The sequence below is a fragment of the Rhinichthys klamathensis genome, unplaced genomic scaffold (genome assembly GCF_029890125.1).
Source record: "Rhinichthys klamathensis goyatoka isolate OS25496 unplaced genomic scaffold, OSU_Roscu_1.1 h1tg000228l_1, whole genome shotgun sequence".
Taxonomy (NCBI): Eukaryota; Metazoa; Chordata; class Actinopteri; order Cypriniformes; family Leuciscidae; genus Rhinichthys; species Rhinichthys klamathensis.
Window position 1 is genome coordinate 2,168,807 of NW_026606752.1, and position 19,341 is coordinate 2,188,147.

The 19,341-nt window shown below is 36.2% G+C and overlaps 2 protein-coding genes across 3 annotated transcripts in view; one reads left to right on the plus strand and one right to left on the minus strand.

Moving 5' to 3' along the window:
• Positions 1 to 618: 618 nt before the first annotated feature.
• On the minus strand, positions 619 to 4,303 carry LOC130099287 (pro-neuregulin-4, membrane-bound isoform-like). The gene is made up of 5 exons (XM_056264896.1): positions 4,173 to 4,303; positions 2,226 to 2,294; positions 1,928 to 2,021; positions 1,679 to 1,831; positions 619 to 740 (listed from the first exon to the last, which is right to left on the minus strand). Exons 2-5 carry the CDS (start codon positions 2,233 to 2,235, stop codon positions 659 to 661), a joined length of 339 nt encoding a protein of 112 aa, XP_056120871.1. The 5' UTR covers positions 2,236 to 2,294; positions 4,173 to 4,303; the 3' UTR covers positions 619 to 658.
• Positions 4,304 to 6,563: 2,260 nt separating this feature from the next.
• Positions 6,564 to 19,341, plus strand: part of tmem266 (transmembrane protein 266) — a 74,215-nt gene continuing 61,437 nt past the window's right edge. Inside the window, exons 1-2 of one of the 2 annotated variants that reach the window (XM_056264974.1) lie at positions 6,564 to 7,132; positions 11,889 to 12,003. In XM_056264974.1, coding sequence (XP_056120949.1) covers positions 11,990 to 12,003 — 14 coding nt within the window. In that variant the 5' untranslated portion in view covers positions 6,564 to 7,132; positions 11,889 to 11,989. The remainder of the gene's footprint in view (positions 7,133 to 11,888; positions 12,004 to 19,341) is intronic. The other variant, XM_056264973.1, reaches the window with a different exon arrangement.

Consider the following 19,341-nt stretch of genomic DNA (forward strand, 5'->3'; position numbering starts at 1 on the left):
GTTTTCCCAAAAATGTCAATTCTGTCATCATTTACTAACCCTCAAGTTGTTCCAAACCTGTATGAATTTCTTTCTTCTGCTGAACACAAAATAATATATTTTGAAGGATGTCAGTAACCAGTTGGGCCCCATTGACTTCCATAGTATTTTTTTCCCTATATGAAAGTCCATGGGGCCCAACAACTGGTTACTGACATTCTTCAAAATATATTATTTTATGTTCAACAGAAGAAAGAAATTCAATGACGACAGAATTTACATTGTTGGGAGAACTATTCCTTTAAATGACAAAATTAAAACGGATGATATATTATTTAAAACAAAAACAGCACATTGTAAAAAATAGTATATGTAGCCTACATGACACATGTGACTAGTATATTAAATAATATCAAGTCATCTATATCCAATTAAAATGACAAATCTACACTTATGGATGCTGCTTTTGAAATGTATTGCTTTCCATTGAACAGCTGCATGGTAACAGTTTGTTTCAAGAATTTGTTACGTATTTAAATATGTTTTTAAATGACAGAACTATTTACAAAATGTAAAAACATAAGAAAAGTATTTTGTGTGCAATGTGACACATTTTCACATTGAGTTCAAGACTCGCAACATCAAGCCAATGTCGAGTTCACATGCATCAAAAGTCGATTCACACTGTTTGAGAGTTCGCACTTGATTTGCCTCTCTTATATCCCTCAGGTTTTGGTTGGCTCTGGGTATTTTTCTTAATTCTGGGAATAAATGGAAAGACAACAGTTACTTATTGCAGTTTTTTAGGGGTTAAAAATAGCTCTTGCCCATAATATGAAAGCTTGTTTCCGCCATGAAATAAAAAGCTAAAAACAATTCTGATATTTGTTTTCCTCTCACAATTGCGAGTTTAAAGCTCTCAATAACGTGCAATTGTGAGATATAAACTTGTAATTCGGAGAAAAAGTATAGCAATATCTCGGACACAAGCATTCCATAAGTAGGCTATACAAGTTGGCAGATTCGACAGCATTTAAAACAAAGTTGATTACCCCCCCCCCCCCCAAAAAAAATTTATTTCGACTTGCCCTTCGTTTTGAGCATAGACGGTTTTGAGCTTTTAAGCTTTAGTAATATAATTAGATAACTTTATAAAATGTTTGTTGGTTTCCACACTAAAATGTTATTAATTTTTTCCAAACACGCATGTTAACAGGCATATTGTTTACATCTAGCGGCTAGGCTACTTTAAATTGTGAGTACAAATCGGCACTTTCACTTCCATTGTAACTGTCACGTGTGCTGAATTGTTCACTCAACCGATTCAATCAACCAACAAAACAAACGGTTCTGCAGTGGCTTCGCTTGGAACAACTTTAATTGGCGGCGCAGAAACAGTTGAAGCAACTGGCAATATTGTGTGAAAAATGTAAGTTATTCAATAGTGACTTCTTGTTTACTAAAACTGCTGTTTAAAAGCGAGAAATATCGCACTCGCAATCTCTTTTTTCTGCATATGAGCCCTCCACCGATTTCCCGCGGCGTGCTCGTGTGATATTCCATTGTAAATACATTACTGTTGCTAATCAGTCGAGGGATGAGAAACAGTTTTCTGTGGTAATCTATCATATGTGTCTTTATCATGTTGATCAAATTTGTACTGAATCCGAAACCAGTGTGAAAAGCTCACGTGACTCACTTGTAGATGTAATAGATGACCACCCCAAGCACCGCTAAAATGAGCAGGACCATGATGACCACAGCAGCGACCATGCCCTTCTCCTCACTGCTGTGTGAGAAACTGAACAGCTGATACTGCTCACATCTGCTGCCCTCATAGTGCGCACTGCAGCTACACGACAGGGAAAGGGTTTCAAGCCAAACAAGGTATGCCAAACGATAAGTCATCAAATAAAACAATAGATTTTCTGTTCGTTAGGACACTTACACACAGGTGGGGGTTGACACAGAAGGTATTTTAAAGCATGTTCCTCCATTCATGCAAAAGTTGGCTTCGGACCCAGTGCAAGGGTCACCGTGTTCTGTAATAAGAGGAAATACAAAGGAAAAAAAATAAAATAGATGCATCATTTATCAAGCTTTCCCCCACAGAGAAGTTTTTATTTTGTTTTGCATTTTATTTGCATTTTAAGAATTCCACATCATGGAAACACAACATCATGTGTGAAGTGCACATGATAATGTATTTTATATCTATAATGTTTATGTGTGCTGTTATTAATTACCTGCCATCATGGGAAACGCTAAATAGATCTTCTTATATGGGAACTTTAACAGCAGTCTCTTATAATCACCTGAGAACAAAGGAAATATTATGGTCAGATTACATTACATTTTACATTTGTTACACAGTGTCCACATTAACTATATTGGTTGTTTGTTAAAGATGTCAACGTTCCTACAGAATATAAATGCTCTCTGTAAGGGATGATGTTCGTAATTTTTAATTCGTCAACATTAATCTGGATAATGTTGATTAAATAATATGTATTATTAAAACTGGAATATTAAATAATATTAATTTAAAATGTTATAGTATTTTAATATATATATATATGTGTGTGTGTGTGTCTGTATAAATATACATATACACACACACATATATTATATAAACAAACTTTTATGTTAGATGCGATAAATCGATTTGACCACTAAATATAATGGTTAATATAATAAAATACTATTTAATATTTCAGTTTTAATAATATACATATATTAGTGCTGTTAAATTAATAATCGCAATTAATTGCATCTAACATAAGTTTGTTTATATAATATGTGTGTGTATATGATTTTTTTATATATATATATATATGCATACATATATGTGTGTGTGCACTCATATATACATACATATACTGTATAATGTACTGTAAACTTTTAATGTTAGATGTGATTAATCGCGATTAATAGATTTGACAGCTCTAATATTCATATACTACAATTAATTATATTAAGTATAACAATATTGTTAACACCTAGTTGAGTGTATAGGGGCTATGTGCAACTTAACTTCCGTATTCTGTAAAACAGATCGCATCGCTTCCGGTTCAGGTCTTTAGTGTGTGCTTCGTGAAAAAAATGAGCTGCTTTATACAAGATAACTTAAAAGGAGCAAGTAAAGATGAGCATAACTAATGTCCCTCGCATATGCAGATTGATATCTAAAAGTATTTTAATTTTTCTCTTTTTCACAGTAACGTTTAGTATTTAAATGATAAAAACGCCAATAACAAAGTGAACTGGGTAGGTTAGCCGATTGCCTTAAAAGTCACTGGATATCTGTGTCAGTTCACACTGCTGTTCACACTTTCTCTGACAAGCGGATGCGATGAGACCAGTGTTCGACATATACCCTATTGGCACTGTAATATATTTTATTTATAATTAAAAAGACATTTTATTTATAAATAAAAGCGATTTCTTGAATGGCTCAATTGTTTCTCCTAGACAGCAATACATTTAGATAGAGAACAAATCAAGTCTCCTGCTTTTTTTCTTTTTCTTGAGCAAGATATCCTAATAATATCACGTCTCGTCTAAAGTTTCAGAAGAGATCTCAACTGTTGCATAAACTGCTTAGGCTAGCCTTAAAACTTAGGCATCTGTTTTTTCTTCTTCAAGACTAGTCCTTACCTCTTTTTTTTTTAAAGCGAGTTACATAAGAAAGTCGATTGGTCTAATTTGAATCAGAAAAGTAAGACTGATTATCATCTCTTGTGAAACTGCTAGTTGGCCAAACTTGTTCTTAAGACTCAGTCTTAATGGCTAAGTTTATGCAACTCGCCCATCGCAGGATCTCAAACTGTGCTCAGATTTACCAAGATCCAAAGACTAGAATCCAACGTCAAACATTTCAATTTAAACTCATATTTCTAATCAAATTCACATTGTTGAAATAGCTCTGCACTCATGTCTCATATTGGTTTCTCCCAAGAAATTTGAGGATAAACTTCTAAGACAAAGTTGATATTTAAATTAAACATTACAGAGAGCTCCATTAAGTCTCTCAGGCTTTATCTGAGCAATACAATTCTTCAAAAAAACACCTGTCTCAGTCAGGACTCACCTGCTGACAAGTTTTGCGCTTGACTACATGCAATTTTACAAGGCTTCAGTTTTATAAATCTAGCAAATCCTATTGACACGCAGGGAAATGTTAGTAGACTTACCTTCCAGGTGAAATGCAGTGCAGGTGAGTCACCTCGTCCTCCTCAAATAAGTTCTGAGCTAAACGTCAGCATGCGACTCAGTCACATAAGAACGGTGGGCGGATCCTTTTGAGCGCAGAAATGTTGTGATTGCTGTTTGTCCACATTTGTGAATGAAACGATTCTCCTTGTGCGTCGGTGGAACGTAACGATGAGAGTTTATTTATAGGGAATTACCTGCTGTTGCATCACAAACTTCTAAGAGAAAAGACATTAAAGGCACGTTTAGAATTGAACTAAGGCTTAATCCTGGCTTAATCTAAGCCCTGTTTGTGAAACCAGGCCTAAAACTTTCTGTAAAGTAGAAGCCGCTCTGAGTGCATTGCCACATTTATTCCATTTTGTTTATTTTGAAAGGGTTTAAACGTCTAAGATTGGGTCATGAAGTGATTATGGATTGTAAAGCTTTAGGTTTTATTCAGATATGTATTTATAGAAACTGTGTGGGGTGTTACTGTTATTTTTAGTGCATTAAGAGCAGGTGTGGTCCAGTACTCTCAGTGAGACTGCTTTGCTCTTTCTCTGTGTGTGTGTGTGTGTGTAGACCGGATGGGTTTGGTGTCAGACTCTGGTATGCCAGGTATGCTAATGGGGAAGTTTTGTGCGCTGCAGGTATGCGTGGAATCGTGGGAACTTTGCAGACTTTAATCGGATTGTTTACATTCCTCGTTTAAAGAGCACACGAGGGACAAAAGTAGACGTCATGTTGTGTCATCAAAAACCGTTAGAACGGCATAGTTTTGAGGTGCAACAAGGCCAAATTACTACAACTTAAAGTAATGACAAAAAACACTTTTTTTTTCTTTTCTTTTTTTTTGCAGTGCAATGAAATGAATTAAAAAAATATAACTAATGAAGTTTGCCACATAGAAACAGCAACTTAACATTGAAAGAGATAGGCTATGATGTCTTAGGCCCAGTAAGATTTGTATCTAAAGAAATTCATATTTTTATTGAGCAAAAAATGTTATGTTGATCAGAAGTGACAGTAAAGGCATTTATAATATTAGAAATGTATATTTCTAACAAAATAAATACTGTTCTTTTCAACTTTCTGTAGATCCAAGAATCATGGAAAATGTATATTGGTTTACACAAACATATTAAACAGCACTGTTTTCAACATTGATAATTATTAAAAATGTTTCTTGAGCAGCTAAATATCATATTAGGATCATGTGACACTGAAGACTGCTAATGATGCTGAAAAGCCAGCTTTACTATCATAGGAATATTTAAGAATGTAAAATATAATAAATATTAAAATGGTTATTTTATTTGTAATATTTCACAATATTACCGGTTCACTGTATTTTGATCAAAATATGTTATGCTTGGTGATCATAAAAGACGTATATTACTTGAATATAAGTAAATTATTATAGGCTATTTTCAGCTTTATGTATAATATGAATATGACAGAATAGTGGAATGATATTATTAAAGTAGTTTGATCACACCATAAATATGATATGCATTAGTATAATGGTATGATGACGGGTTAGTATTATAGTTGAATGATGTGCATTAGTATGATAAATAAAAATAAAGGTTCCAAAAGAAACTTTGGTCCCACTTTATATTAAGTAGCTTTAAGTATGTACTTCATGCTCATGTTGTATTGTAAAACACTTTTGCTGCTATTGAGGTGTGATACGGGTAAGGTTAGGGACGTGTGTGGTGGTATAGGTCGGTTAAAGGGAGGGTTAAGGTGTAAATACAAATGCAATTACATAAATGAATTACAGCTGTAATTACATGCAGGTATTTTCTAAATATAAGTACAATGTAAAAACATGTATGTACACAATAAGTCTGTTGTATCAAATTATTAATTTCAATGTAAGTGCATACTTAAAGCCACTTAATATAAAGTGGGACAGGAACTTTTTCTCTTAGTGTGAAGAACATTTAAAAAATCTAAAGAACCAAATTTTCCACTCGAAAGAACATTTTGTGGAATGGAATCTTCCATGGATTCTTCTTTGAACCATAAAGAACCTTTATTTTCAAGACTGATATGTAGGCAGGCCTACTGTATAGTGTGATATGATGGCATTAATATAGTAAGATAGTATTGTTGTAGTGTTATCTGAATTCTGAAGCAGTTTTGTACAAAGGCAGTCAATAGACCTTTTTATGTCTTTCTTACTTGGTGGTCTTCATCTCTCTCACTGTCTCACGCGCACATCCCCGATCAATAGTCATCTTCGAAACGCATTTCTCACATCTCAAAGTCACCCCTGCCATCTCCATATGCTCAGTCATGACTCATGACTGCTGTTGGCGTTATTCTACATGACTGATGTGTGTTTGCAGTAAATGACACGCGCAGAATGAGACATTGGCATGGAAATGCACGCGAGATACTCGCACCTCAGCGGCCAGTGAGGTGTTTTGATGGATGCGAGGTTATCCCGAAGAACATTTGCCATCCCTCGAACAGAAAACCAATAGAATAGCGTTTTCTCTGCGTAATGAATCTCCTCCTCCTCCTCCTCATCCTCCTCCTCCGACATAACGGAGCGATGCTGGCGTTCACGCTTCAAACGAATCGCGTCAAATCGACTCGCGCCTTCAGCGCGATGGAGAAGACTGAGTCCCTGGCGTGAATTGAAGAGGGGAGCCCGACACTCAGCACAACACAAAACACACACAATGCGCTCCTCCTGTCGCGAATACGATGCCTTTCTCTGGATGGTTGGACTCCTAATATCACCTCGCTGAGCGATGATGCTCGTTTCACGGCTCGCCTTTGCTCGTCGTCCGCTTTATTCGCGAAAGAAGCAGCAGAACGGATGCTTGACCACTGCGAAACTGTCTTCACGCATCAAGCCTCTTCTGAATATTGGCAAGGGACACGTTATCTTAACCACGAGGGCCAGGGAGACACGATTAAAGTTTCAACGATGTAAATCGAGGTAGGTCAGCCCTTGGAGACGAGCGTTTCATCACTGCTTATTCTTCCTTTCATTCCGCCAATTATTGGCTTAATTAGTGTTTGCTGTTATTTTGGTAATTGCATCACTAAATCAGCTGTCATTGTGCTGAGTAGCATTTAATCAGAAGACCTCACTCCATCCAATCTTTAGGCCTGGGAAATACAAGACATGTCTTCCATTTTTGAATGCAATAGCCTTTATTACGTGCGCATCAAATGCTGTGTTTATGGGGGATTTTTTGGTCACTCCTGACAAGTAAGGAAATTTTGTTGCAAGTAGGTTGTAGCTTGGCATCACGTCAAAATGACACGAAATTGTTTCATCGCCATGTTGCATGTTTTGCTTTTCATGTTGCCTGAATATGTTCCGTCTGATCAAGTTCATTGCTAAACTTTTGATAGGCTACTGAACTGATAGTGGCATGCGAACTTTGATTCTGTAGGTCTTTGGGCACGTGGTCAACACAACAAATCAAAATGAGCATTGATGTGAGACGTGCATGATTCAAATCTGTTTAACTGACCCATAAGTAATTCGTTATATTTATTGTCATTAATCTGGAAGACCTCATGCACTGCAGGTACACAACCTGAATTGCCCTTAAGCCATAGTAGCCTATTGAAGAGTAGACTGCTTTCTGTGTAATACGGAATCATCCCATACTTAAAGGGTTAGTTCACCCAAAAAACTAAATTATCCCATGATGTACTCTGCCTTAAGGCATCTTAGGTGAATATGACTTTCTTCCTTCAGTCAAACTCAATCGGAGTTATATTAAAAAATATCCTCTTCCAAGCTTTATAATGGGAGTGAATACAATAGTAACTGAGATTTGGAAATCCAAAAAAGCGCATCCATCATAAAAGTAATCCATACAGCTGCAGGGTTTTAATAAAGGCTTCAATGGTTTTTGTTAGAAAAATAACACTTTATTTTACAGTGTCCTTGTTACATATGTTGCATGTACTTACCATAGTAATTACAGTAAATTATGCATAATTGCATGCAACTAACCCTCAACCAAATCCTAATCCTATCCTAACCTAGTAAGTACATGTAGTTCATTAATATTACTCCGTATTTAAATGTATAGTTACTCTGTAACACTGACACCTTAAAATAAAGTGTAACCAAATATCCGTATTTATGACTTTATTCCGGTAGTGGCCATACGCGAGTCTAGATCCAACAGAAGAGTGACCTCTGACCCGAAGCATGGCGTATTGACGAACGTGGATGCGCAGAAGATCGAGCAAAACAAAACAACGGTCACTATTAGAAGTCTTAAACGTGAATTTTTAAAGTGAAATTTTGTAGGATCTTGAGTTTGTTTGAACCACGAGAGCTGTCTACTCTCACCTAAGCTTACGCTACATCATGCATCAGGTTAGAGGTCACTCTTCCACCGAAACTAGACTCGCGTAGTTACTATTCACTTCAATTATAAAGCTCAGATTGTGTTTGGCTGAAAGAAGAAAGTCATACTAGGATAGCTTGAGGGCGAGTAAATTATAGGATAATTTTCATTTTTGGGTGAACTAACCCTTTAAGATATCAGAATTGTCTTCCATATTTAACCCAAACGGAGCGCAGTTTGTCCTGTATTTTGCGAAGTCAAGGCAAGAATGGACAGTCATTGATTTGAACTTATTTTAACTTGACCGCCGCGTTTGAGACGCTGCAAAAGACGCATTGAAAAACGATGGAAGTATCGCAGTGGAATGAAAAAACCCGTTCTGTGTGAACAGTTGTATCTGTTAATATTATTTATTGGGCCTGAACTAACATGAATGAACAATGACAGTGACTGACTTTTCTTTCAGGTCACTTAAAATGTGCTTTATGTCCTAACATATAAACCAACAAATTTATATAACCAACAAAAAATACAGACCATTAAACACATGTTGAGTTTCTGTGACAACATGCCCCAATAGTGTCACAATAGGAACTTTCGATTAAACAATCTATAATAGGCTTTTCAACTAAATATAATTATGGAAAAAATAATTAGTGAAATGGTAAAAATCAAAAAAAGGAACATACAAAAATAGCTTTGTTTCGATTCACATACTTTAATGATCTAATTAAATTAATTAGAAAAGCAAGAAAACAGTTCAACCTCTGTTTATATCTGTAAATCTAGTTTGGACAGGATTCACAAAAATGATATTTCAGACAGTTATCCATGCATTTGGACTTGACTCACTTTGTGAAAATGTTAATCAAATTTAACATAAATGTAAACATTTTAAATGCATATATAATAATCTGTTAATGCTATTTAGAAAAGGTATTGCAAAGTGTTTTTTCACCTTTTATCAATTTTTCATTATCATGAGTCGCAGATAGCACCTTTCGCCTACAAGAATGCAAAAATGAACCCTCCCTCACATCATCTTCTCTCCTCTACCTCGTCCCACTTCCATCTATTCAGATTTACTGTCTCAGTGACCTGTGTACGGTATGCCTTATTTGGCCTAATATGATTTGTCTTGTGTACTAGTTTCACCTCATCCCCCAGCCCGAGGTAATACCTCTTGTAAAACCGCTAGAGTTTGAGACACCATGCGTTTGTCAAGCGGTCTCAGTAAATGAAGCTTTCATCACAGTGCTTGAGTTATTGAAGCTGGTGGTAACCGAGCGCTACAGACCATTCTATTTATTGATGGCCGTCCGTACCGAGGTTGACAACTTCATCGCACCTTGACACCAAAAAAGGCAATCGCAGGCAGGAGTTTTGTGTAATGCTTAGCCAGCTGAAAATCATGCTGTTTGTACAATAACAACTTTTTTTTTTTCGAGGTCGAGGTGGTTATTAAATGTGAATGAAGCACTATGCACTCAGCTCTCACATGTAGGACAATAGGAATTCTGGGAATTCAAAAGGCTGGTCTTCGCTTCAAGAATATGTCTTGTCCTGTTTGAGAGACCCCTTAAAGAATCTTCTTTAGCTCTGGACACCCTTTTTGTTTGTATGATTGTCAATTTAAAGGCGCAGTTCACCCAAAAATGAAAATTCGTCATTATTCACTCGTCCTCATGTTGTTTTAAACCTGTGTGGTGTTATTTTTTTCTATGGAACACAAAATGTGAATCTTGCATCAGTTCTTTTTAATACAACAATAGTTCACAGTGAACATGTTTAAGCGCCAAGATAAAAAAAAAAAAAACATAAAAGTAGCCCATATGGCTCATATACCCTTTTCTTTTGTCTTCTCTCATATTATAGCTGTGTGTAATTAAAATACTGAAGTTTAAGTCTTGTTATTCACTGAAAATAGCTGAAAAATAGATCAGTGAGAGACTAACTGTGTTCTGTTTGATTTGTGAAATAGATCAACTGGTTCATTGACACAAATCGACTCGAAATAACAATTTATTTAATGATTCAACTGGATTAGTGCACAAAATGTTTTATATCAGGCAATTCTTTTCAATTAACTGGAATGAATGATTCGTTCATGAACTAGGCTGATTTGTCATGAATCAGACATGATTCAACATTGCAGTTATCAAATTAAAGTCGACATGAAAATTCACCCTATCTATATTATATCTATTTTCATCTCATTGGGAATGCTTCATATTTTATTTTCACCTTAAATGTTTCACCTAATCAAAATATCATAACCAGACATGGTGACAATCATTCAATCCAATCATTTACTCCGCCCCTTTTTTACAATTGACTGCAGACTCGCATTCAGATCTGCCTCCATCCATCCAGTCAACAACAACTGATGGACAGAACCAAGTCTACGCCATACATTTTAAGGGAAGATTATCAGTGAATAATAACTTTCATAGATGTATGATTTTAAAAAACTCGGAATAAAGTGCACAATTCATACAAAGTTCTGTCATGAAACTCTGGATGGCGCAGGCTGATAGGTCCTTTACTCAATATGCTTGCAATCACATTCTCTATAGGACACAGCTGATTGGTTCCTGCTGTATCAGTAGCCAATGAGCTCGCTGCTCAACCTTCAAATACTGGCCAGCGTTTGTTGTAGCAGTGCAGCGCGCTTTCAGAAACCCTCCACCTTCCCCAGCTCCACCTGTTTAGATCTGCTACGGGTAATTCATATACGTGCCAAGACCAAACATATCAACATTGCCATATACATTACCATGCCAAACACTCAGAGTTGTCATGACAGAACTACACTGTAAAAAAAATATATGATTAATAATTTATGACAATATGTTTTTACATTGCATTACCTCATCAAAATAACAACTTTTTTTATAAGTTATACAAGATTCAACTAATTTAAGTCAGTTTAATTTAATTTAAGTTGAAATGACTTAAACATCAATGTTGATTGTACTCAATTTAAGGCAGCAACTTTTTTTACTTTTATGCTGCATATCAAATATTCTGTTAAATGGGGTATGAAGCTTTGCTGAATCATGTAGTAAGCTTATAGCTGTAAACGGTTTCTTCGCTTGATTTCAATCACAGGTCAGAGGTAAAACTGTGAAGTTAAGCGAGTATTTGATTTCATAACAGATCCAATATCTCGCTTCATTGATTTTATTGCATAAGCTACTTTTCCTCGCTTCAAAATGATAACTGTGTCATGACTGAACTTGATGTTCATGCATTCATAATAAACACATAGTACATTTCAGTTTTAACACGCACAGTAGTTCCTACAGTATTTACTTTATATTATGATGTGGTCAAAGAGAGTATGTTGATTTCTTTTTTTCCTGCTTTTCTTCTCAGGTCTGGTATGAGTGAAGTCGCCTCCGTCTAGCACAAACTAGAGCTCACGTTTAAGAGAAGTGAAAGAGGAAGTCCGTTCAGCGTTTGCTGCGTATCGCACCATGAGCCAGCCACAGTGAGTGTTCAAGCTACATCCTACCCGCTTTATAATGATGTGGAGTGGTGTGTGAGGAACGCCGCTGTGTATTGGGCGCAGGAGAGTGTGTTAAATTGTGTTTGTGTGTGTTTACACTCCAGTAACACTAATTATGTGTTAAGCATTGTATTGTTTAGACTTTTCTGTCCCCCTTTTTTCCGTTTGAATACTTTTTGGAGTGTAGATTTGTTTGTTACATTTTGTCTGAGTAGGTTTTGCTTTATCTCATTTTTTTACATTTTTGCATGAGCAATACAATTCGTCAAACAAATCTGGTCCTACCAAAAATAGGTCATAAATTGAGTACTGTTGTTAAATAGTGATAATATACATTATATATATGGCTGTAAATATCCTAATCATATATTTTATCATGAAAAATAGTTTATGGTTGGGAAGTTTTTTTCAATGTTTTTGAAAGAAGTATCTTCTGCTCATCAAGGCTGGATTTATTTGATCAAAAATACAGTAATAAAAGTAATATTGTGAGATAATATTACAATTTAAAGTAAAGTAACTGATTATTATCAATGTTGAAGACAGTTGTGCTGTGTAATATTTTTGTGGAAATCGTAATACGTTTTAAGGATTCTTTAATGAATAGAAAATGAAAAAGTATATGCGAGATGCAGGATGTGGCTACATTAGAATTGGGAAGTATTTAACCGTAAAAAATACATCACCAATAGATAGATGTTAAGAAATCTTTCATGACAGGGTCAGTCCAGCATATGAATGTTCTTAATTGACTCGTCATCTTCACCAGCAGGAACCGCAGCACATCTCACTCGACATCCATGTGTTTGCTCTGCAGCAGGAGGCGTATGATATCGTAATTTATAGTCGCACACTGTTCTGCAGTCAGGTGCTCAGCATGTCCTCAGATTCATGTGGAGAATGCCCTTTCCACATCCTTCCAGCTCACAACTGTCCCAGGATCAGCAGCACCGGTGCTGACTAAGCCTTCTTGGGTGTAGTCTTCATGGCGCGACTTTTCGTTGTCTTCTCCCCGAGTCAGAATCAGGCCACCTTATCCAATTTAATTTGATGCCAGTGAAAATGGGTCTGTGAGGTAGATGTACAGTCTGTTCAGTATATTGCATTGCCTTGTACAGTAGCTGCTGGCGTTGATCACTAAATCTAAGAAACTTTATTCATAGTGGACTTCAAACACGACATATAGTGAACGAAGGAAGTTTCAATCGTGTTCGTAGGTATTTGCACGTGCGCTTTGTACATTTCTATAGGCACTGAAACTCGTATAACTTTTTGACTGCATCTATAACATAACCTTGTACTCGTAACTTTTAAATAAATACAAATGTTTACAAATCCTTTAAAGTTGATGGTGTTGTTTGACAAAGGTACAACAGCATCATTTTGACAGCACATAATGCGTAAACTCTTTTATGTACAAATGTTTACAAATCATTTGAGGTTGATGTTCTTGATAAACATACAATAGCACATATCAACACGCCTACAACCCTTTTGTCTATGTAAACATTTACAAACAAACGAGATCCTTTTGATGTGAATGTTGTTGATAAACATGCAATAGCATTGTATCAACATCGCCTAAAAAGTAAATCATTTTATGTGCAACTTTACAGAAATGTTTACAACTCCTTTGATGTTTATGTTGTTGATAAATGTACAATAGCATTGTTTCAAAAAAGACACAAGAAAAGGTTCTCTTTAGAACCCTAAATTGTAAAGAACCCTTTATGCCAAAAAAGGTAGGAGAAATGTCTTAATAACATAATACTTTCATGTTTACCATGTAAACATAAAGTATGTTTACAAGCGGTTTAATTCATGAATTTAATTAAAATAAAAAATGAATTAAAGCTAGGGTTAGAGTTAGGGTTAGACCTAATTTTTTTGTCGCTAGGGGTCGCTAACCTCTTACAATAACAAAAGCGTAGGTTGATGACGCATAAGTGGAATTATGGAACTTGTCGTTATGCTGATGAGCTAATAATGTTTATGGATGAGTGAATACATTGATGTTTTTAACACGACTGTGGTATGAAGCAGGTCGCGATTGCTAATGAGAGATAGATATCAGCGCCACACGGGAGTCCCGCGGATATAAAGGAATAAGAACATTTCATTCTACCGAACCACCCGCAAGTGCAGAATTACTCACACAGTTCAGTTTATTAGACGAATGAAACTTGAGGTAACGCAGCGCTGTTTCACTTGGTCTACACTATCACACTAAACTGCATTTGAGTGTGTTGAAAGTTATAATGTTATTCTATGTGTTAGTTTGTCTGTATGAGACTAGCAGGAAGCTAGATCAACATAATAAAATAACATGCTGATCATTTCTAACATTTCATCATGTTGAGCTATATAACATTGATTAGTTTCATGTACATTCGCTCACCTGTCTAATAAAGTACATGCAAGAGCGGCGTCTAGTCAAGTCGAAGTTTGTCACGGACGTGGAGCCCTCGGTATCTCGAAAACGTCACGCTGATATTGATCCTCGTTTTAGTTCTCCTTTTGTCCCAAAGTCTGCTTGCCATGGTCCATAATGTTTGAACGAAACAACAACAGTGTGAGCGTACCACTTGTCCACGTCTGTCGCGGTTACTACGGAAACCAGGGATATCGCGGATATTACGTCATCGATAGGCGACATGTGCACATGGACGAGCCATTATTTAAAATGGGAATTTCTCTGAAATTAAAAATCTTTGGGAACTTTTGGGATATTGTAAGTACACAACTGCAGGAAATATATTACACTGTGCAAGTGATTTTTGAATATTTTATTACAAAAATCTTACATATTTTAGCTTTAAAGCCAAATGAATTTTCTTAAACTAAATCCATAAAATGATCCCATAATGGAAACCCCTAAAAGGTTCTATATAATATATATATATATATATATATAGATAAGAACCTTTTCTTTGAAGAGTAATAAACCCTTTTTTGCATGTACAACTTTAGAGACATACTAATTATTACAAATCCTTTGATGTTCTTAACATAGACATGTCTATCCAAATGTTTGAAAAATAATGTGTGCTTGAAACACACTTTACATACAAATATATGAATACCGATGAGATAATGTTAATTGAATGGACAGTACTTCTATCCCTCACAGCCTTGTTTCTGTTCGCGTCAAATTAAATATGGTGAAGGAATATTAAACGAGAGTACAACCAATACTAACACCGGTGTCAGTATATATATTGTTTTATGAAGAAGTGCTTGGTGTGTGGCCCTCACAGGAACCTCCTGTATTCTGATGGCAGTGGTTTCGGTGTCCAGGGAGAGGAGGAGAGGGAGGTTTGGGAGGTTGGTAGTGAATGCAGAGTGGATTACTTCAGCGGCCGTCTTTGTTCATCAGAGCTGCACTTGTGTACTGTGCATTCAGAGCAAGTCTGAGACACAGGAGTAAGCAGCAAAGAATAACATGATACTTTTGACTCAATTACACACCACGGGATAGATTGCAAGTACACCGCAAAAGACACCTTATATTAAATCAAACCGCTTTTCCAAAACCACCATGTGGATATTATTTACATATGTAGCATGTACTGCCGATCTTGTGTTGTGAGAAATAGATATACAAATGCTTAAAGTGCCCCTATTATTCTGTATTAAAGGTTCCTAATGTTGTTTTAAAGGTCTCCTACAATAGATTTACATCCATCCAAGGTAAAAAAACAAAACAAAACAAAAAACACTAAAGTTTTCTTATAATATACATTGCAGCATCCGCTCTTTTCTCACAGTATCTGAAACGGTACCCAATTATGTTACGTCCACATATATACTTGGCATCTAGAGGTTATGGGACGCAACATACAATAAATAAAGAAAATAGAAAGTTGTTTAATAGTAATATGTTTTTACTCTATTAAGGAAATGTGTGGTGAGAAATTAAGAAACAGGCAGAGACCAAACTGAATTTGTACTTGCTTTTAGTAAGTAAAGTAGTTGGATGTAACAAGACACCCAATAACACAATAAACCGTGAATCAAATATACTTCCAAACCACAAACATCTATTTACAAATTATATACAACATAAAAGATTATGTTGTATATAATCGGTTCAAAAGAGGATTCAGTCTCTATAAACCCCTTCTTTCTGAGAGCTTACTCTGTTTTGATTGGTCAGATGGCCCAGTCTGTTGTGATTAGTCTACCGCTTACAGCGCATGTCGGAAACGAAACGCCCATTATCTGAATTTCAGATCGGGATCTTCCTCAGCACTTTATACACAGTGATACGAACAGTAACGATGGCGTCGGTTTTATCATATCTATTCAAGCTCGAGTCTTCATCCTTTGGATGTTCATGCAAAGTGGATTTGCTTTTATATCGCAGAAAACGGCATCTTCTCGACATGTCAAAAGCACGAACCAAACTCTTCCAGTCTCAGCTACAACTGCAGTGTTTGAGGGTCAAAGTATGTAGACGTTGTTTTCACGAGCAGCCAATGAAGACCATAGACTGACATTATGCACATTTTTAGAAATCTACATAGTTTTGAGCAAGACTGGAATTACTGACGACTCGATCTTTGAAACTTTGCAGACCTTTTACATATACACAAAGCTGTATAACACACTACATGAAAGTGTGACCGAGCTATATCGAAAAGGGTCACACTGTACTCCCAACTATGCCACCGAGCCAGTACCAAAAGAGAACAGAGATGTGACCTTCGAGTACTAATATACTTTAATTAACAAAACAATAAAAAAACAATCAATAATAGATTCAAATAAATAGACGATTTAACTTCCTTTATTATAACTTCCTATATAAACCCGTATTTGGATATGTGGATCATACGCCAAGATGCTTATAAAATCGCAACCCACAACCTAAATATTACTGAATATACCAGGGGTCTCATTTATAAAGCGTGCGTACGCACAAAACGAGGCTGGAAACGTACGTACGCCAGTTTCCACGCAAAGGTGTTGTGATCTATAAAAAACAAACTTGACGGGAGAATGTGCGCACCTTTAAGCTAACTTTGAGCCGTGCGTACGCACGTTTTGGAGACGGAGCAGTTTGGCGACACCGATGGTGAGCTGGAGCTAAATGTCTTTTTGGTCACTTTTAGACCGAAATCTAAAGAAAATTATACATACAGTATACAGAAAGATAATACAAATATAATTCCACTTACCAAGCCTATCACATGAAGCAAACATCCATCCCTTTTTAAATGTCCATCCCTTTGTTAAATATACACCCCTTTGTTCTTTAGTGAAACTGACGCAGCTTATCTAAAACTGTAAATCTTCATTATAATCATAAATACAGTGTTCTGTGAAATATGTTCACAATAACAGTTTAAATAAATAAAACTATGTTTTACTTCTGATATAAACATATAGATGAAATATGCCATTCTGATTAATGGAGTTAGACTCTTAAATTACATGAAATCATTACTGAGAAGTTACAACATTTTTTTATATTCAATAAATAGAAATATTTGTTGTGGATGCAATGCTTTCAAACACTTTTCCTCTGGCATGCTGTGTTTTAATGTTTTAACTACAGAGATAATTGCTTATCATGATAATAGCAGATTGTCTGAGAAAATAGTTTCGTGCAAATAATGCACTACAAGGTCTATCTGTTTCCATTAAAAATATAAATCAATTAAAAATACTCTTTGGCCAGTGGAAAAGATTGAGAAAAACTTTCTCTGAAATGTATTTTACAATATTTGATTTATTTATTCAAAAACAAGGCAAGGATATAGGCTACTAAATTATTTTTTATTAATGTAACTAATGTGACGGCACATCCGTATTTCATATTTTCCAAATGCCTTGTACCGTTAAACATGTTATCACATGGATGAATAATCATATGCAAATGATATGCAGATGAGGATATGCATAGTAAAACTAGGTGTTGTAAGCTCCATATATGGTTGTTTCGGGGAGGAGACGCATGTGCGCACAATCTTCCGCTGACTGGGATTTATAAAGTGAATTCTTATAAGTCAGAATATTTGTTTGCGTACGCCATTTTTGGCTTTCGGACGCACGTACACTTTTAGTAAGGATTCTACGCACAGTTTTATAAATGAGACCCCAGGCCTGTGGGATGAGGAAGAAGCAGAGTCACTGGACCACAGTCCCAAGGGCATACATGAACTGATGTCTAATCAAACTAAGAGATAACTTGGAGTAAATAGAGTAAACAAATACAGGTTACTCTGCACCCTCATCTCAACGTCCATGCAGTGAAGAAAAACATCAGGCCTCCGTGCAGTGAAGAAAACATCAGGCCTCCGTGCTGTGAAGAAAAGAAGACCTAGATGACCCTAGAGGAACTTCCACAGAGGCCGGCTCCTGGAACACAGAGAAAACAGTCATAACTTTGATGGCCCTCTAATGGTTAAAAAAACAAAACTGCATGCATTTTGCGGAAGAACATTGTTTTGGTTGTGCGGATGAATATGGTTCTTTCTCATAACCAAAATAAGAGAGATTATCCTACTGCTCATAAAACATTCACTATAGGTTTAAGATATTTAACCAGTTTAGATGGGAAAAGATCTTAAGCTGACTAGCTCAAGACATTACTGTAGCTATACCCATTAGTTTACAATAAATGCCAGTGCTACAACATACATAATGAAATGACCCTTCACAATAGATAATGCTTCACAATGAACTGTTAGAGAGCTACATATGGCAGTTTATCTGTTCAGTAAAATACCTTACTCGCACGCCATCTCCATGTAGCTTTTACATCATTTCAAATCCCTCATTTCTCGCCATCTCCGAAAAGCCAAGCCAATGTTAATTCTTGTTTTATTACGAGCTCTATAGCGTTTTCTTTTTGCCAGAAGACACTCCTGTTTAGCATTTCTTTTTTTCGAGCTTTAGCTGCTCCATGTCAACCTTTCTCACTCGCTGTGACAACTAAACTATGCCACTCCCACATGCATTAAAGTAGCTGGAGCAACTTTTTCTCTATTTTCTGATGTGATGAGAGGTGCACGTGACGTAGGAGGTACGCAATTTCCTGTGAAAGCATCCCGTCCGGTCTAAAATAAAAACACTTATAATAAGCATGGTGGTGTCATCTGGCGCTAAATTTAAATGTTTAACCGTTTGTGAAGCCATCTCGCCGGTGATTCGCGATGTATTCTGCGAACTTTCTCGTAGCCCTCCGTTTGGAGTGTGCCTCTGAAAAATCTCCGTTTCGAGGGCTATGTAGCCCTACCCCTTAGCCCTACCCCTCGATGTAAACAAGAATCGGGACACCCTACCCCTTGACGTGAACGCGCAAAACGGAGGGGT

Excerpts from the sequence above, each read along its gene's own strand:
- LOC130099287 (XM_056264896.1), bottom strand. Across the intron at positions 1,832-1,927 it reads GTGTCAACCCCCACCTGTGT|CTGCAGTGCGCACTATGAGG; the intron begins GTAAGTGTCCTA and ends CCTGTCGTGTAG. Across the intron at positions 741-1,678 it reads GTCATCTATTACATCTACAA|AATTAAGAAAAATACCCAGA; the intron begins GTGAGTCACGTG and ends ATTTATTCCCAG.